Below are 17,729 nucleotides of genomic sequence, written 5' to 3'. Positions count from 1 at the left end.
ATTCTTTTCATCAAAATGAAATTGTAAATGCGCGTGTGTTTGGATTGTAAGTTATTTGAGATATTTTTACTGTAGCACTTTTTGTGACGTGATGTATGTGAGATAAAAAGGTAATTGGGAAGATAAAAAGGTGTATTGGAAATTGTAATGGTGATGTAAGCAAATATATTTGGGCAAATAACTTACAATCCAAACACACTAAATTTAGCACTAATAAATTAAATACTGCTCCTATTTAGGCAATAGCACATTGTATACACAGCGCCGAAACCAACGAATTGAGAGATTGATTAATCATATGGATAGAGGCAGCAAGGAATGATAGGTTACAGGGAATTCAAATGCGTATATTCTCAAATATACATCAGGTAATACACTACTACTACTACTGGTAGTAGCATATAAGTAGTATATTATATATCTCTGTAGAGTGTAGTAAGTAGTTTTAAATTAAATTAGTAGGGAGAGTAGTTTAAGAGCGCTGCGCTTCTACATAAGTTCTACCCGACTGACCCTTGTCTAATGCGGGTGCGTCGCACTTTCCATTTGCTGAAAGATTAGCAGTGTGCCTACCAATCAATCAATAAATGGTCCTTTCTACTAATACTTTGCGTGTCTACCATTATTTAGTTTCTTTCAACTGAAGAAATTTCCTTTGAGATGATGTCCGTCGTATAAAAAAAAAAAAAAAAAAAAAAAGCAAAGTCGTTAATGATTTGGAAAACTTTTTTCTCCCTAAGTTTTTTTCTTTTAAATTCTTTATACTCACATACATCACATCACATCACACAAATTTCCTCTATAATAGCTCGTAATTCGAAAAAAAAAATTTCCAAATAACCTCCCTCTAATATCAATACAAATGCATCTCCCCAATTTAGAGACGCGGAAATTGAGCTGATTGTTGGAGACACGACACGAGACTCGAACGATTGTCAAGAAAACCGTTTGGGTCGATTTTGTATAAAATGCATAAGATGTAACTATGTATGCATACGATGTAACTCACTTTTAATAACGTGTAACTATAGAACAAAATTTTAGTGGCCTCCTCCTCCGATTATCAGGGTTACCGTGCATGAAACAACCGTTCCTGAAAGTTTACGGTCAATATTTGGCCAAAATATATATATATATATATATGTATATATAAGGTTCAGATTTCATCTTGTACATCGTTTTTCAAATCATGCGTGGGATCTATAAAAATTTATTCTATAATTACACGTTGTTGAAAGTGAGTTATATCGTATGCATATAAAATTACATTTTATATATTTTGCACAAAATGGGCCGAATTATTTTCCTGATGTCCGTACGAGAGTACAGGACTCCACTCCCCCAAAAGACAAAATTAAAAGATACTCCTTAATAAAAAGAAAAAAAAAAAAAAGGAGAAAAGAAAGCTGTTTCCTCTACTGCCACTAACCACCTTAGAGCTTAGATTAGATAGAAGATAAGAGAGCAGTACGAGTACATGACTGGTCACTCCGACCAGACACCAACCCACCACACCACTCCGGTAGTAGCAGTAGTATACCAGTACTGATACTGCTAGAAACGTAGACAGGGATGAAATGAAATGCGCGGTGGGGATTAACCGATAACCAAATCAAACCAACCAACCAACCAAACAAACAATCAAATTGGGCAACAATGGCATCCGTGGCTGAAGGCCTCCGCAGCTGCTGCTGTAGCATCTTCTTCTTGCGCCTGCAGTCTCAGTACCGCCGCCGCCTCAGCCTGACTCAGCTCTCCCACTTGTGCACCACCACTAAACCATCTTCATCTTCTCCCTTCAAACTCAATGGTCTCTTTTTTCTTCCTTTTGCTCGTCACCACGTACTCGTAGTAGCGGTAGTGGTAGTAGCGAGTCACTGAGTCTTGTCTAATGAGGTCTCTCTACTTCTAGTAGAATTTATTTATCTTCAATTCTCTGCAGGAGGCCTCCGCAAAAGAAACACCTACCTCGCCACCTTAAATCTCTCCTGCTCCAACGTTGATGTTGATACCGATGACGGGTATTCTTTCCGCCCCATTATTCGCTTCTCTCTCTCCTTAACCATGTGGTTTTCCTAGTTCTGGATTTCAGTCCTCAATCCCACCCCATTCACTAAAAGGATAATTGTCTTTGTCACTTAAAACCAGAATTTTTTTTTCTATAATTCAATCTCAAACCATTTGCTGATTGATTAGCTTTTTAATTTCCCTTTTTTTTCCCTTTCCATGAACAGTGGCTGGAGTCAGCAGCAAAACCAATCTGCTGCTGCCCGGCCGACCAAAAGGAGAGTGCTGTTGCTTCAGGGTGTCGTTGCCGCTGGCTCATGTTCCCTCCCTCTTGCATTAATTACCACTCCCATTGCTAATGCTAATTCTGTTGCTTTTTCAAGAGACACCGGTAACATTACACTTAGAGATAAACAACACCCTTCATCCCACTTTTCCTCCTCTCCCCGGCTTCCATCTTTCTTTTCACTGTATTTACTGTTTTCCTACCGCTGCAACATTTGTTTCACACCTTCACCTCTCGTCTGGAATGCCTTTTAGATGCCCCCGCACAAGATTACTTTCGTGTATATTCAGATGATGTTAATAAGTTCCAGATTCTGATACCTCGAGGTACATTCACTACCTCCCTCCCTCTTCTATCTTTTTTATTCCGCCTCACATTGGACAGAATTTGGTGCGACACAATTTGCTGTTGTATTAACTCTTACATATGCGATCCTTAGTGTTCCATTTCTTGAAAAAGTTTTACCCTTTATCGCTTCCATAACCATAATCTTGGGTTAAATGGGAGTGAATTCTGAAATCCCTGCGCATTATCAAATTTATCAATACCAAGTATTCTCTTTTTCCAAAATCGTCAACTTCAATTATGCCAGATTTTTCTTAATTTGCTAGTAGTATTAAGTACTGGTGCTTTATCTACGTTTCTAAATTTCAAGCAAATGCATTAATTTTTCAAGGTCGGGAGCAGCATGCTTTCGCTGTCCAAGTTTGCATCTTGGCTCAAGGCTTTCCACTTTGCTTCTTAGTTAGCTTCTTTATAACCAGCTTCTGCTTTAAATTTTTATAATCAGCTTCTGCTTTTAGTTAGCTTCTTTTATAATCAGCTCCTATCCCCATAACATGATTCTTTATTCGTGAGGTATGATTAATCTCCAGATTGGCAAGTGGGCAGTGGGGAGGGTGATGGGATAAGGTCGCTCACTGCCTTCTACCCTCAAGAGCCTTCTAATTCAAATGGTAAATTTTTGTTGGTTGCAATCTACATTCTGCTCCATCCATCCATATCTTCGGTATGACTTCTTGAATTTTACAAAACGCCCACTTTATTCCCTCAGTCAGCGTAGTGATCACGGGCCTTGGTGCTGATTTCACCAGATTGGAATCCTTCGGCAAAGTTGATGCTTTTGCAGAAACTCTGGTGGGAAATTTATCCATCTTGAGTTTTCTCTGCTCTTCCTCTCGTCCAAATACTGCCTTCCCCTATGCTTTTGCCAGCCTCCCCAGGATCTTATTTTCCTGGTGTTTGTTCCTTTGCTTCCACCAATCCCTACATCAGATATGGTTGTGATATTGACATGCTTAACCCGTACACTTTAACTGATCTAAGCAGGTTAGTGGGTTGGATAGAAGCTGGCAAAGGCCACCGGGTGTTGCAGCAAAACTTATAGATTCCAAAGCTGCTAATGGTAACACAACTTTCTCCTGTGTATGATGTCGTGACAGCGTGGAAGAAATATTCAGTCATTGGATGGAGACCTCTTGTCTGTTGTTGATTAAACAGTCCATGCATGGTCATAACTCACATATTGTAATTTAATGACTCGGTAACCGGAGTTGTTGCTCTTGTCCTTTTTCTCGCAGTCTACATTTGCTTGTTTTATGAGGGGTTTATTCCAAGTACAAAGGTGTTTTAGAATTTCTGGTTTTTTCTGTTAATGATTAATTTCTTTTTATAGGATTATACTACATCGAGTACACACTCCAAAATCCTGGTGAAAGTCGTAGACACTTATTTTCGGTGCTTGGAATAGCAAATAATGGTTGGTACAATAGATTGTATACTCTCACTGGGCAGGTATTGTAGTTCAATCACCTGCAACTCTTCTGTCTATATTGTATTTTCGAAGTCAGTTTTGTAATTTTTGACTGTACTTGGTAACTCATGATTCCTAATATCCGGACTGATGATTACCACACACTACAGTTTGTTGAAGAGGAGGCAGAGAAATATGGTTCCACAATCGAGAAGGTCAAGTTACTAGCCTTTTGATTGTTTCAGTTTTCTGAACCCAAAGTCTTTGTGCTCTAAACTCAGTTCATAGCCATGTAATCTTGTTATGCTTAGATATCTATATCTAGTGTCCTGCCAGCTTAATTTTGGTACGCAAGTATCAGTTATTAAAAGTTAGTAAATGATATTAAATCTCAGGTTGCTATTTTTGTTAGTGGTTAAACATTCAAACTACATGCATGAACCTGGACAAGCAATAGAGACATAAGCCGATGTAAGCATCAAATGATTGATTTTCCTTATGATGATATGCTCTGATTCTTTGCAGGCTGTTGCTTCTTTCAGATTAATCTAGTTGCTGCAAATGAGGTTCATTATAATTAGGCTGGAATTCCGATTTTTAAAGTCTTTGGTGGAAGAACACGTTGCATGGAAACTTTAAATCCAGCATTGCATTTCAATGTAAGGAGGTGAAGTTCTATTTTCTGGGGACTTGTCGGCCATTTTGAATTAGATGGACCTTTGTTTAGTCCAAGTGCTAAATAAATAGGTGAGTAGATTCTTACTGATGCTCAAAATGAGCTGTTTTCTCCTATTTTGAAATACCAATTTTATATCAAATGTCTTGTGCATGTAGATTTTGTTGTTTACTTCAAATTGGACTGGCTTACTTGATCTGCAGAACTCGAAAAGCAACTCAGATACTCGTGTTATACAAACTCAGCACACAGTTTTTTAGGCTTTAAACTGAATAGATCCCGGAAAATTTCAAGATATGTTGTGGAAGTGTTGTGACTACTATGCTATACTACTAGTGTGCAATTTCCTTGTAAGAAATAAGCATGACATGAACTTTCCTGGGACGTTTTTTGCTCTGTTAACCAAGTACCTGTGCGTTTATGTGCTTTGCTTGTATCCATAAAGCAGGAACTTTCGAAACTCTCGAGCTTTCGAAATGAGTTTTTGAGTTTGAAACCAAGCATATGGTTTGGTTCTATTTGTGTTCCTGTTCAGGAGGATGCCCTTACCACATTAATGGCGGTGTAACATCCATTCTGTTGCGTAGCAGCACGAACTCTTGTATATTTATGCGAGCATTAGAAGTTTTTACTCCTAAACGAGTGTTGCTTTCCTCGTGTTGCACCCCTCCTTTTCAACTTATCGTTTCGACCAAAAAAAAAAAGTGTTGTTTTCCTATATAGGCTGACGGCACTTTTATGAGAGAGCATCGGCGGCCTCGTTTGGATTGCAGTTTTCCGTCGGAAAATTACGTTGTTTTCCGTGATCACATTTCCCTATTACCTTTTTCCCTCACATACATCAAATTGCTACAGTAATTTTTTCATAAAAAATCATAGAAAATGCAAGATGAGAATGAGATGGTATTATTATTGTTATTGCAGGCATTTTTCAGGTTCGACATTCATGGACCAATCTAACTTAGACATCATTGGCCTCTCGCAATCAACTTCTTTAAACAGAAATGTAAAAGTAACCTATTTTTTCTTTATCCATGGCCTTTTCAGGGACCATATTTTGCCAGATCAGTGTTTGCAGTTCGGATAGCACGACGCAACCTTAACGCTATAGACACACGCTTTTCAAAATAAAAGTACTGAGTTTTTACACCCATAACACATTAACTATACAGGTTAATTTTGTTGATAAGAACAAATCACCTTTTCACAAAACATTGGCTATCGACACGAGAGCTGTATTAGTGTGTTAATAGACAACTTATAATAAAAATCCAAATAAACGACCTAAGATTTCGAAGGCATGCCTTGAACCGTAATTGTGAATCCATTTACACTTTTTCTTATAAATAATAAACAAAAGAGAGCCTTTTGTCACATGTTAAAACTCGTCTAGAAATTTGTACATTGCAACCATTCCTGTCCCTCTTCCACGGATCAAATCCCCAAATTAGTAAAGGGAGAGAGACCCCGCCAACTCAAGGACTAACAAGGAGAGCACAGAAAAAGTCTCGGAACTAACTAGGCAAGTACAACTCTCGGCAACAATACAAAGTTGCTGCTTTCGGGCAGACAGAACTAACCGCTCCATGGATAACAAAAAACGTATGTTGCTCACGGAAGCACATTTGGTGGAAAAGGGCTTAATCTTGTGCGCATATCATTCTGCTTTGATACTTTCCACCATGCTTTCTCCTGATTTATGTGCTGCGGCCTTATAAAATAGCAAAGTTAACTGGTCAACATAGAGCAGATCCTTGAGCTGCTGCAATTGTTGGCTCTCCCTCTCCACTTGTAAGTCTAATTCCTCAAAGTGAACAATCTTGTCTTGAAGTTCCTTCGTCTGCAAAGCATGTGACAACAAATCCACCTTATGCGTGTCAGCAAAAGCAAATTTCTGTCCTCATAAAAGTCAGTTAATGAACCCTACTTGCAGAAATTTCCATGATCTTAAATAATAATAATGCCCAACAAACATAACCTGAACGGCTATCTCAGAAAGGGCTCTCTCCACATCCTCTTCTTCCTTTTCAAGCTCAGATTGTGCTTCAGCAAGAGCACCATCCATTCTATATGCAGTGTCACCATGAGATGCAACGTCAAAATCTGTCGAGAAAAGAAAATTTATCATCTTTGGAAAAAACTGATTAGCACTGAGGTACATGGCGACATAATTGCCAGTTCCTGAATTATATAACTAGCACAAGAAGGTTATGACAGTATGTGCATAGCACACCAAATGGAGGAAAAGCAAAACATAAATGATATTAGTCATCAAAACCCAGAAATATAAATACGTGGGACCAATTTTATCTGTTAGGTCAGCATTAATCAAATCCAGACCTATAACAAATAAGTTTTATGGAGACTGTTAGATTGCTAACTGTATTCTTGCCAGCACAAACAAAGAATCAGTAGTATATCTGCAAATTAGATGCTCCAGTTATATCAAGTGGCCCTATTTGTTTCTACTCAGGACAATGGATTAGAAGTATGTGAGAACTCATCTTACATTCCTTCTTCATTTGTTTGTGCCATATTATGTCATGTGCCATATCATATCTCGTAGAAGAGCAGGCAAATTTGCCAAGAGCATACAGATTCAAGCAGTGGGCAATACTAGCATTCAGCCTTATCCTTTACTAGCAATTTTTCTTACAGTTTTTGCACAAAGCAGCTAGTGCTACAATTGTCCTGCATACAAGCTCCTTGAAGCAACACTGGCTGCAGGGATCTCAATCTAAATGCTTATGAACAATTCTAGAATCACACTCCATGATGTGCAACCTCACTCGACAGATTCTCTCACACCAACAAAGTTCAACTACCACCGAATAGCTAGGTGCCAGGAACTTTTACATGCCACAATATAGAGGCCTAACAGAGACAATCATCTAGGAGGAGGCATTTTAAACTATTTACAACAAGTTGTGTAAAACACATTTCACCTTTCTCCCTAGAATTGACTGGAGAGTTGGAACAACAAAAGAACCATAAACTCACTCTTTCCCAAAAAGTCGAACATACCTTGCTGTTTTGCATCAGCAGGAACAGATTTCAGATTAGCTTTGATTTTTACACCAGCAAAATCAGACAAGGCTGTCACAGCAGCGTGTGCTGCAACTTCTGCTACCTCTACCCCAGCCAGAGCAGAAAGAAAAGCAGCCTGAGGAAATTAGCAGAAACAACTGAAGATACATGAGCAGAATTTAAGTAATAAGATAAGTGCAGTGAGAAGTCAAGGACCATGAAGCCACTTCTGATGAAATTGACCAAAACCAAAAGCAAGCCTTCCACTTTTAACAACTACTAGGTTTGTAATAAAAAAGAAGCATGTTTTTTAGTTTACTTAAGGTCATTCTCGTAATGTTCCCAATACAGTAGTTACACTTGACAAATGCAGCCTTTGTCAATCTTCTAAACCAGCACGACTTGACATAGCTAGGCAGCAAATCTATGGATAAAGGCTCGTCTTCAGCGAACTCACCAGAAAAATTTCATGGGGTTCAATAACCTTGCACTTTTTAAAGAATGGAAGACTGTAGCTTTTACCTGAGCCAGAATTGGGTTGCTTGCGTCTGCAAGCGGTGAAAGTCGCATCCGTTTGTTTTGGAAGGATGAACCTCTTGAGGTAAGTTGATTATCCACCATCTCGGAAGATTCTGGAGCCCCAACAAACTGTTCACCAAAGGGGAGCTTAAGAAAGCGAGCCACACAGTCTTTGTCACTTCTACCACCACCAACATGCTCAGCTACCTTCTTCCAGTCATCACCGTAATGCATGATAGCTTCCAGTAGGTGGAGAGTTTCTTTGTCTGTCCAATCGGTCTTTACGACATCACTAATCTCGACCCTTCTGAAATCTGTAGAACTGATTCCAACCCTAAAATTGTTGCTGACGTAGCACCTTGCACAAAGAGTCAAATTGTGCTGCATTCAAAAATGAAAGAAAGACAAGTCAGAGAAAAATGGTGCTCTATAGCATGAGTAGGTGCAGAACTGCTGTAGGTAATTACTAGACATAGCAATGTTGTTCTGATTATTGGATCAAACTCTTTGCAAGAAATCAACCACCGGCAAGCAATAAAAAGAATCTAGCATTGTGAAAGGACGAGTTGAGAGAAGCAAGCAAGAAGAATGCAGGAATGTGCAGTCCAGGGTATTAAGAAAGATAAAAGCTAGTCCCAAGTGGTAGTGCAGCAGAATGGAACAACCTTATCTGAAGTAAAGCAAGAAATGGTGCAGGGAGATTTGCAGGCACTGCACAATCTCTTCTTCGGGCCGCCAGCTGCAGCAGCAGTAGTAGAATTATCAGCAGAGGCAGAGGGGGGAGCATCAGGAGGAGGAGGAGGAGGAGCAGCAGCAGCAGATTTGGTGGCGGAGGAGGAGGAGTCCTTGTTGTCATTGTGGGAGAGTTGTTGGGGGGCAGCGGCAGCCTTATTAGAAGAGGAGGAAGAAGAAGAGGGAGAGTAATTAATCAAACCCCAGGCCTCCAAGAAATCAAAAACCCGGCGAATGGAGCCGACGTCTCCAACGATGGTCTTGCGGACTTCGGTAAAGGTGATTTTTTTGGTGGGGGTGGAGGAGGGGTTGTCCCTGAATCTCTGAATGATGGCATTCCTGTAGTATTTGTAAGTCTTGGGGTTCTTGGAGGCTGATCTTCCGTCGAAGAATTCCGGCAGGAATCGAAGCTCGCACTGATGGATGTTGTCCCAACTAAACCATCCTACACAGATGGAATACGCATTTTTTTTTTTTAAAAAAAAAAAAAAAAATGTTTTTCGTTAAAAACAAAACAAAACAAAACGAGATAAACAATCCAATCACCTCCCAGTCCAACCCGCCAGAGTCCAGTCCCAAACAAAACAAAATCCAAGGGGGAAGGAAAAAGTTATTACACGAACCAAGGGTTGAGAAAAAAGAAAGGTAAAGAGAAAAAAAGAGCAGGAAGATTAGTTAAACTTACGGGAATAGCTGGGGATGGAGATGAAGTCGGAGTCGGCAGTGTTGGGGGAGGAGCCGAATGGTTGCAGAGTGGTGGTGGTAGTAGGAGTGGGGGGTTCAGCAGGCTTAATAGGGGGTTTGGGAGGTGACTTGTTGTTGGCGGTGCTGCTGCTGTTGTTGTTGTTGTTGCTGATGTTAGGACCGAGCGTTGCGGGGGTGGTGGTGATGGTGGTATCGTTATTATGGTGGTGGTTGTTGTCGGTGCCCATGTCCAGCTGTGTTGTTTTGTAGAAGATAATAACCCTTTACTCTTAGTAGCTAGGTGTTTCCGGTGAGTGGGGGAGGAGGCGTCCACTTGTCGACAGCAAGACGATCAGGAGAAACGGCCCCGGACTGTACCCGACCAAACCTCCGCCTCCAACCCCTGCGTCTGAGGTTGTAGTAATTCCCTCTCGGCTTGTTGGACTGGACCCCTTGGAGCCGGATTGAATTCCGCCAAATGGGCTATTTGGCCCAATCCAATCACATGTCCACACCGTCCGCCCATCCGTCAAATTATTATTATAATAATAATAATCGACTCAAGAGCACACGGTCGCGCGCGCACTCACACACACACTGACACACACAAACAAAGAGTGAAAGGAATTAGAATTTGCGCCATTTCAGCGCATTGTGTTTCAAACTGGGCAAAGTGAAAGATTTAGCCCATCGATCGATCGATCGGGTCACGCGAGAATTGACATTTTAGTAACATTCATCATCATGGTCGGATCCATCTTAATGGACGAATTTAATTTGACTTTGAACGAGTCTCATTCGTAATTTCTATAACTGAGGATATAGACCCAAGATGGCCTTCTTTTTTGCTGCCATCCATTTTAGAGAGAGAGAGAGAGACAGACAGAGAAGAAAAAGAAAAAGAAAAAGAAAAAGAAAAATACAAAGAAAATGAACACATACCAAGTTAAAACCAATAATCACTCCTACATGATGACCGACCAACAATAGCGTGAGACTCTAGGCGCGCTTTTAGTTCATACCAACCGCTCTCGCTCGGCTTCCACATACATAGTGTCTACATGCAATATGCATTGCAGGCTTGGAAGTCTGGCATCTAAAAATAAATCCAAATTACAGAGAATTTAATGTCCAGCACGACTCGGAACTATATATATATAGTTATTATGCACAAGAAAGACTCGGGACACCGACTCTTTTTTTGCATCCAATGCACGATGCACCCGCACCCCACCCCCACCCCCACCCCCATATTGTATGGGACTTTGGAGACACCACAGACTTTTATCTACAGACCCAAAATGCTGGGACTCTTTTTTCTGACTAGCAAAGAATCATATGTTGATTCTACCACAATGCTACTACACTGCTTCTTCTTTTTTTTTTTTTTTTACATGGGTTTATTATTCCCTACTACTCGGGCGCGCTGGAAACCAATTCCAGCAGCATATCCCTTGATTTTGGTTGGTGATGCCTCTCTGCCAGTCATCCCTTCCACTGACAGGATGCAACAGTTTACATACATGACGCTGATGCTGATATGCTGATGCTGAAAGAGCTGCTATGTGCATCTTCCAGGTCCTCTCTCCACCATTGGTGAGCGACTCCCAACATTTAACTTCTCTGGTGAGCATGATTACATATGACCTGCATCATTAAAATAAAACAAAAAAAAAACCATGCATTTGAGGAAGGAACATTCACAAACCATTACATCTTCAACTTAGTTCTCAAATCCTACCAACCCCAGGCTACTCTCTCGCTCTAGGCATTCAGGCCATTTCTACCTGGGATGTCACCCATATAAATTCAACGGCTAGGTAAATGATGCAAAGATTTAATTTTAGCTGCCCAGGACAAAGGGAAACCCTCCCCTCCTGGACAAGACATCATCATCAACACCAATCCAGAAAAAGAAAATTGCAACTCAAAATCAACTGCTGATTCTTGGTGTGCTTTTGTCTTCCTGTGAGAGAGTGGATTCGGTGTGTACCCAAAGGCAAAAGCCAGCACCACCGCTCTTCACACAATTCTAGAGTACTATATGAAAACATGATGCCTCGGAAACTCTGACAACTTCAAAATATCAACCTTTCTCGTTTTACTCCATGTCAATTTACACCACAACATAATGCTCGTGACTTCTTCCACCTCATTTCTATATTAATAATAATTATCAAGAGAACCGAGTCTTAACAACATACCTCTAGAATGCAAAATGATTAATTTGCAAGGCTAGATACGAAGCCCGCCACTCAAGTAGCAGTACTGCTGCTCTTAGTCCTGCTGCAATCTAAGGGTAACTGAAAAAAATATATACATCATTAAAAAAAAAAAAAAGGGAAAATAAAATTCGTGTTATGCCCGAACAAAAATTTGTGCCACCTACCTTTATAAACCCCTCACCCTGCATTTTGGTCAGATCCGCTACCTTGCATGAACTGAGGAGTATGAGCAGGAAGTAGAAACTGAGGCTGTGGTGGAACAGGTGATGCAATACCTAAAATGAAAAAACATTGCCTCATTACATCTGCCTACTTGATATTTCAAAGTCAGAATATTGAAACAAACCACATACTTACTAACTCACAAAGGGGGAAAACAACCACCACCATCCAAAAAAAAAAAAAAAAAGAGGAAAAAGAGAATCTCTTCCTAAGACTAATGCAAGGGAAAGGAGAATCTAGAGACTGGAACGAATTAAAATGCACTGCATTCTAGATATCATAGAATTATCTATGCATGAAACACAAAGCAAGATCTGTAAAGATAAGATAGATTAGAAACATGAGAAGGAAATTTACAAAGTTGGCCCACACCGGAAGGGGGGGGGGTGGGGAAGAAGGGAATGGGGAGAGTGGAGGCCTACTTGAGAGAAGAATGAGAAAAACAGATAAAAGTTCTTTACAAAGGAGTCATGATACCTGTTGGATAGGGGGCCTGAATTGTTGGTATAGATGATGTAGTCATAGCATTGACGCTAGGCCCCCCAAACTGCACAAGCTGATGATTGGGCACTGTATACCCCTGCAATGCTGCATAACTATGACTCCCAGGAACTGTCTGACCCATCTGGCTGTAAGGATACATAGTTGTATTAACAGTCCCAGGCAGACCATATACGTGAACGTACTGCTGCCCCCCATAAGGATTGTAAACACCCTATGAAGGCAAAATGAAAAATGTTAGCACCAAAAGCAACGGTTTGATAAATCTTGTATAATCAAATACAAAAGGGTGCTTTGTATCTTTCTATCATTGAAATACAGAATACTCTTATTAGACATTTTACCATGCTACTCACCTGAGGATAGACATAATCTGGACTGTATGTTGCATACCTGAAATTGATTAAAAAAAAAAAAAAGTAGGAAATTTGCATTACCTGAAGTACATTCAATTAACTATAAAGCAGCATGGATTTTTAGCTCAGATTACATTGAATTATTAACAGGAAGAAACCTAGAAAAGGTAAAACAAAAAAAAAATTCACACTGCATTTAGCCCTTATATTAAATTATCCAATAAAGTCACTTCTAATTGGAGCATGAAACTCAATGTTGCTTCTATATGCAAATTATTTGATACAGTCACACTGCATTTAGCCCTTTTCTTCTATATGCAAACGGTACATAGATCAGGAGGGAGAATGACAACGATGATGATCCAATCAACCAGATTGGCCCCTATCAAGGTCTGCTGCTACACATACAAGTATGAATAACAAGTTGCATAACTTTAAACAGACAGAGCTGAGAACAGAACATTAATAGACTTCAGTAAATTCATCACATGTATATGAGATAAAAAGGTGATTGGAAAATGTATTCATGGAAAACGTAACAAATGTAAGGATTTTCGGTTAGAAAACTACAATCCAAACATAGCCTTAATGCAGCATTGTCCAGTTATCAGACGGGACCTAGCTAAGCAGCAACCAGAAAAACCAGCAGCATACCATGCAGGTGCATGATATGCTGCAAGAGATAGTCAAACACCAAGAAAGGTCATGCATGTAGTAACCAATGTACAAAATTAAAGCCACCTGTCAAGCAAACAAGATAATTCACATCAAACAAGAAAAAAATCAGAAAAATCACTGATTCAAACATAAAATGTCCTAGCTTTCTTTCTCCTCTACTGCTTTTTTCTTTTTTCCTTGGGTAGGGGTGTTTGATTTCCTTATTTATTTATCTCTTCTGGAAGCAGAATTTGACAAGAAAAATTGTAGTTTCACCAAAGATGCTGTTCAAGTCCAAGATATAACACTTGTACTGGAAAACAAGGAGCATTCACACCTATTATTCGTCCACTCATGCTGACCATGTAACTCCTGAAAATCAGGATGTTAATCCACAAGCCAATGATCTAGCTACAGAATAGCACAAGAAGTGCCAAGTCAAAGTAATTTACCCAAATGGAGAATACATCAAGCCTTGTTGATAGCCATAAGAAACTGGTTGCTGATACCCAAAACTTCCAACATAGGCGCCTCTATTAGCTGGAAGACCTCCAAGGTAAGGTGTTGGTGATCTAAGCCGTCCTGTGACCAGTAGAAGCATAAAATAACACACTACAAGTTGGAGAATGAAGGAATTAGCAAGACAAACAGTTGTACCTCATGGCGCTAAATGATTTGTCATTATTTTTCAAGAATAAATTGATCGTAACTGTCTGAAATTAGATAGACAGTTGTCAATCCACATGTTGAAATGGGAATCAATGGATGCAGGAGTTGAATTTTCCCCAATCATTCTACAAACTGCAACTGTTTTTATTTGATATGCATGACTGCATATAAAATTGTTCTTGTTTGTGGATTGAACATTGGGTACTCCTACAGATATTTCTATCTGCTTTCTTCAATCTTAGCACTCTTTTCAAGTACCGCAAACGTGACTATTGTCAGCGCAGCCATAATTATTTGCCTCTTTATTCACGTAGAAAATTCCAGAAAAGAACTAGCTTCCAAGCAAAGACTAACTGAATAATACAGCCCAGCTGGTTCTAATTCTCCCCACCCCCCAAAAAAAGGATCACAACTATTTATTCTTTTAAATTTAAAAGGCTACAACAATTGGCAACATCGATATGTTTACAATGTTGCAGCATATGTTTACAATGTATCCGAAACAGGAGAGGCAAAAAATTTAGTAAATATAAGTTATAATTCTGAAATGACTTTTGCACAGTTTTGCTGGTCAAATTAGTTATATCCAATTAGATGTTTCCACAACTAAGAAACAGGTAGTATGGAAAACAACGTTCCAGCATAGGGAAAAAAACCTTAAAATATTAATGGAGAGACTTAGACATTCAGAAATGGAGAAATAACAGAAAAATATACATCTAGGCTTGTAAACAACACGTAGCTTTTAAGATGATATAGAATTACCAAAGGGCAAAGCAGGCCGAGGTCGCCCCAATGAAGCCAAATTACAATTAGCACGCCTACCATCAATAATTGGTGTTGGATCGGCACATGCCCTCCTAGCTGATTCAGGGTCCCGGAAAGTCACCTAAACACTCCATATAAATACCATTTGGGAAATAATGTCAATTGAATAATTATTCATTCCAAAGTCCCAAAGCAAAGATAGAAACTGAATTATGAATCTATAACCAGGATAAAGAAAATAGACAGACATTGGAAGGTAAAAATCAAGCAGCAGTTATTCTGCCAGTAACATTTCATTAGCTCAAAAGAATAGATTCCTCCCAAAAAAAAAATCATTCCTTTGTAATGAATCAGGAAAACATTCGTAAATTCTTTCCTGCGGGAGGCGGGGGGAGGTAATGTTTGGATCCGCCAACAAATGCAAACAAAGTTTACAAAAAGAAGGGCATTTTTCTTGAATATGTTTTGACGAAAATAGGACGAAAGAGAAAGAGTGGAAGAAAAACAAAGAAGCACTCACGAAGCCGTAGCCTTTGGATCGGCCAGTATTCTTATCGGTGATAACAACAGCTTCAAGAATCTCACCAAACTGCTCAAAGTAGCGACGCATGGTATCGCTCTGAGTCTCCCAGGCCAGGCCTCCAACAAAGACCTTTGTGAAAGTGGTGTCCCCAAACGGAGAATTGAGAAATTGAAGCCCAGAACCCGAGCTGGAACCCGAGCCCGGACCCGGAACCGGGGGTGGGGGCTGCTGCTGCTGATACGCCATTGAATATGACAATCAAGAAAAGAAACCCAAAAGGGGGAATTTGTGTTTCCTTTTATTTTGAAGGGGTGAGAGAGAGAGAGGGTTTGATTGGATTCCACCAGGGAGAGAGCAAGAGAGAGAGAGAACAGGGAGGAGAAGATTCGGAGAACGAAGAGTATGAAAATATAATCTTAATTTAGGAAAAGCAGCGTTGGAAATGATTACGAGTGATACTACTACTACTACTACTTCTATGTACTAACCATGACTATTAGACTTAAAAAGTCTCGACCAGATAGGTCCTGAGATAAACATTTTTGACATCAATCAAAACAGGAAAAAGGGCAAAAAAAAAAAACCCCTACATAAACCCCTCCAAATTAAACCCAACAAAGCCGTTGAATATTCGATCAGTTGAAGAAACAGTAGTGTCTATAGAACGCAGAGAGAGCTGTGCGTGGGGAAAAGGGGAAAAGAAAAGGGGGGTGCCAAATCAGGGGTGGGGGAAAAAAGAAAAAAGAAAAACTAAAACTGAGGTGGAAAAAGGCCGGAGGAGGAGGAGGAGGAGGAGTAGGTCAAAAGAAGGGGAAGTGGGGTTTGTGCGGAGGGGGGATCAGCTGTACAAGAGAACAGAATAGGAAGAGTTGGCGAAAAAGGTGAAATTTTATTAGGTATTTATTACTACTACTTATTACAATAACTATAGTACCGGTAGTAGTAGTAATAGGAGTTAACAGTGGTGTAACAGTTGTAGTAGCAGGAAGCGAGAAGTAGCGGTTGCGGAGTTGATTAAAGTAGAGGGATGGAAAAGGGGGGGATTTGTTTTTGATTTTTGATTTGGTCGAGGAATAGGAATATTGAGGATGATGATTGCGATCATAGTCATGGACAGAGAGAAGAAGCAGAAGAAGAAGGCAACGGCATGGGCAGGGGCGGGGAGGAGGAGGAGGAGGAGGATTATTTGCTGGAGGAGCAGGAGGAGGAGGAGGACGAGGGGGGGGTGGGGGCTCATGATCCTTTCTTTTTCCTTTTTTTTCTTTTCACAGACAGGATTACAACAACTATAAGTAGTAGTACTACTTTAGTAACACAGTTTTTTAGAGGAAGATACTCTAATAGCTAGCAGTTTTATTCTAACTCCTTCCCAACTACTGCTACTACTGTATTTAAGATTGAAGGAGGAGGAGAAAAAAAAAAAAAAAAGGCTTTAGCACTAGCAATCTGCAACAACACAACCACAGCTGCTCTCGGTCCTGGGGCTGGGGCTGTTTTGAGGGGGGGTTCGGTGGGCTCGCATGCTCTCTCTCTCTCTCTCTCACACTCACACAAACTCACATCTGCGTCTCCAATCTCATCCACTGTCTTTCCAATCTCAGTTAGAGATTCTACAAGCTGCAGCACAGCTTGGAAGGGGCTTGATGTGGTCCCTTCCCCTGCATAATTGTTCTCCATTTTCCTTTTCTGGATCAATTTTTGTGATTAATGGTTTTCCAAGAATCAAATCGGTGTCGTAATGACTTATTCCTTTAAACGTCGTGATTTAGGAAATGTATACGCATTTCAAACATGAATAAATCCTTTTATTTTTTTTACAAAAAATTTTATATCACATACGTATTTATTGTAAAAAATACGATAACATGTAAGTAACAAAAAAAATCAAAATGATTTGGATTATAATGTATTTTCTACACGGTTAGCTTTTTTATGAATGTAATTTATACAAAATTTGAATTTGAAATTCAACTTTTACAATGTACCATGGATCAAATATAGTGATAGCATATACACTGTCCGACATAAATAATATATACATTGTTTCTGTAAGTGTATATAAGATTTATTCAAATGATTTTTTAAAATGTTTTTATTTGGCAATCGCCTTTCCTAAGGTTTGGA

General features: G+C 39.7%; 3 protein-coding genes across 7 annotated transcripts; 1 reads left to right on the top strand and 2 right to left on the bottom strand.

Annotated features, from left to right (window-relative positions):
• The first annotated feature begins 1,412 nt into the window (after nt 1–1,412).
• LOC113748910 (psbP domain-containing protein 3, chloroplastic) lies at nt 1,413–5,279 on the top strand. 4 transcript variants are annotated; one of them, XM_027292503.1, is made up of 11 exons: nt 1,413–1,810; nt 1,943–2,021; nt 2,235–2,398; nt 2,548–2,619; nt 3,169–3,249; nt 3,348–3,430; nt 3,623–3,698; nt 3,969–4,087; nt 4,217–4,261; nt 4,589–4,793; nt 4,926–5,279. In XM_027292503.1, exons 1-10 carry the CDS (start codon nt 1,657–1,659, stop codon nt 4,625–4,627), a joined length of 912 nt encoding a protein of 303 aa, XP_027148304.1. In that variant the 5' UTR covers nt 1,413–1,656; the 3' UTR covers nt 4,628–4,793; nt 4,926–5,279. The 4 variants fall into 4 exon arrangements, with proteins under 4 accessions (XP_027148304.1, XP_027148303.1, XP_027148305.1 ...); XM_027292502.1 differs by having other exon boundaries at nt 4,881–5,279; XM_027292505.1 differs by having other exon boundaries at nt 1,414–1,810; nt 4,572–4,793; nt 4,881–5,279.
• Nucleotides 5,280–5,987: 708 nt separating this feature from the next.
• LOC113749729 (SWI/SNF complex subunit SWI3B) lies at nt 5,988–10,070 on the bottom strand. Its single transcript, XM_027293556.1, has 6 exons — nt 9,686–10,070; nt 8,934–9,445; nt 8,272–8,649; nt 7,747–7,885; nt 6,701–6,825; nt 5,988–6,562 (listed from the first exon to the last, which is right to left on the bottom strand). Exons 1-6 carry the CDS (start codon nt 9,930–9,932, stop codon nt 6,380–6,382), a joined length of 1,584 nt encoding a protein of 527 aa, XP_027149357.1. The 5' UTR covers nt 9,933–10,070; the 3' UTR covers nt 5,988–6,379.
• Nucleotides 10,071–10,738: 668 nt separating this feature from the next.
• Nucleotides 10,739–17,030, bottom strand: LOC113749717 (RNA-binding protein 24). 2 transcript variants are annotated; one of them, XM_027293544.1, is made up of 8 exons: nt 15,603–17,030; nt 15,080–15,203; nt 14,098–14,257; nt 12,989–13,025; nt 12,609–12,846; nt 12,074–12,184; nt 11,889–11,987; nt 10,739–11,331 (listed from the first exon to the last, which is right to left on the bottom strand). In XM_027293544.1, the coding sequence occupies exons 1-6, from the start codon at nt 15,849–15,851 to the stop codon at nt 12,087–12,089; spliced, it is 906 nt and encodes a 301-aa protein (XP_027149345.1). In that variant the 5' UTR covers nt 15,852–17,030; the 3' UTR covers nt 10,739–11,331; nt 11,889–11,987; nt 12,074–12,086. The 2 variants fall into 2 exon arrangements, with proteins under 2 accessions (XP_027149345.1, XP_027149346.1); XM_027293545.1 differs by having other exon boundaries at nt 14,098–14,227; nt 15,603–17,025.
• Nucleotides 17,031–17,729: the final 699 nt, after the last annotated feature.

This window comes from Coffea eugenioides, chromosome 10 (genome assembly GCF_003713205.1).
Source record: "Coffea eugenioides isolate CCC68of chromosome 10, Ceug_1.0, whole genome shotgun sequence".
Classification (NCBI taxonomy): domain Eukaryota; kingdom Viridiplantae; phylum Streptophyta; class Magnoliopsida; order Gentianales; family Rubiaceae; genus Coffea; species Coffea eugenioides.
Note: the sequence above shows the minus strand (reverse complement) of the source record. Positions and strands in the feature narration are given on the sequence as shown.

Coding starts and splice junctions, on each gene's coding strand:
- LOC113748910 (XM_027292503.1), top strand. CDS start 1,657: ATGGCATCCGTGGCTGAAGGCCTCCGCAGCTGCTGCTGTAGCATCTTC. Junction 3,431..3,622: donor ATGCTTTTGCAGAAACTCTG/GTGGGAAATTTA, acceptor TGATCTAAGCAG/GTTAGTGGGTTGGATAGAAG. Junction 4,262..4,588: donor ATGGTTCCACAATCGAGAAG/GTCAAGTTACTA, acceptor TGCTTCTTTCAG/ATTAATCTAGTTGCTGCAAA.
- LOC113749729 (XM_027293556.1), bottom strand. CDS start 9,932: ATGGGCACCGACAACAACCACCACCATAATAACGATACCACCATCACC. Junction 8,650..8,933: donor CTTGCTTTACTTCAGATAAG/GTTGTTCCATTC, acceptor TTTTGAATGCAG/CACAATTTGACTCTTTGTGC. Junction 7,886..8,271: donor GCAACCCAATTCTGGCTCAG/GTAAAAGCTACA, acceptor TAATTTCCTCAG/GCTGCTTTTCTTTCTGCTCT.
- LOC113749717 (XM_027293544.1), bottom strand. CDS start 15,851: ATGGCGTATCAGCAGCAGCAGCCCCCACCCCCGGTTCCGGGTCCGGGC. Junction 14,258..15,079: donor TCGGCCTGCTTTGCCCTTTG/GTAATTCTATAT, acceptor TCCAACTTGTAG/TGTGTTATTTTATGCTTCTA. Junction 13,026..14,097: donor TTGATGTATTCTCCATTTGG/GTAAATTACTTT, acceptor AATCAATTTCAG/GTATGCAACATACAGTCCAG.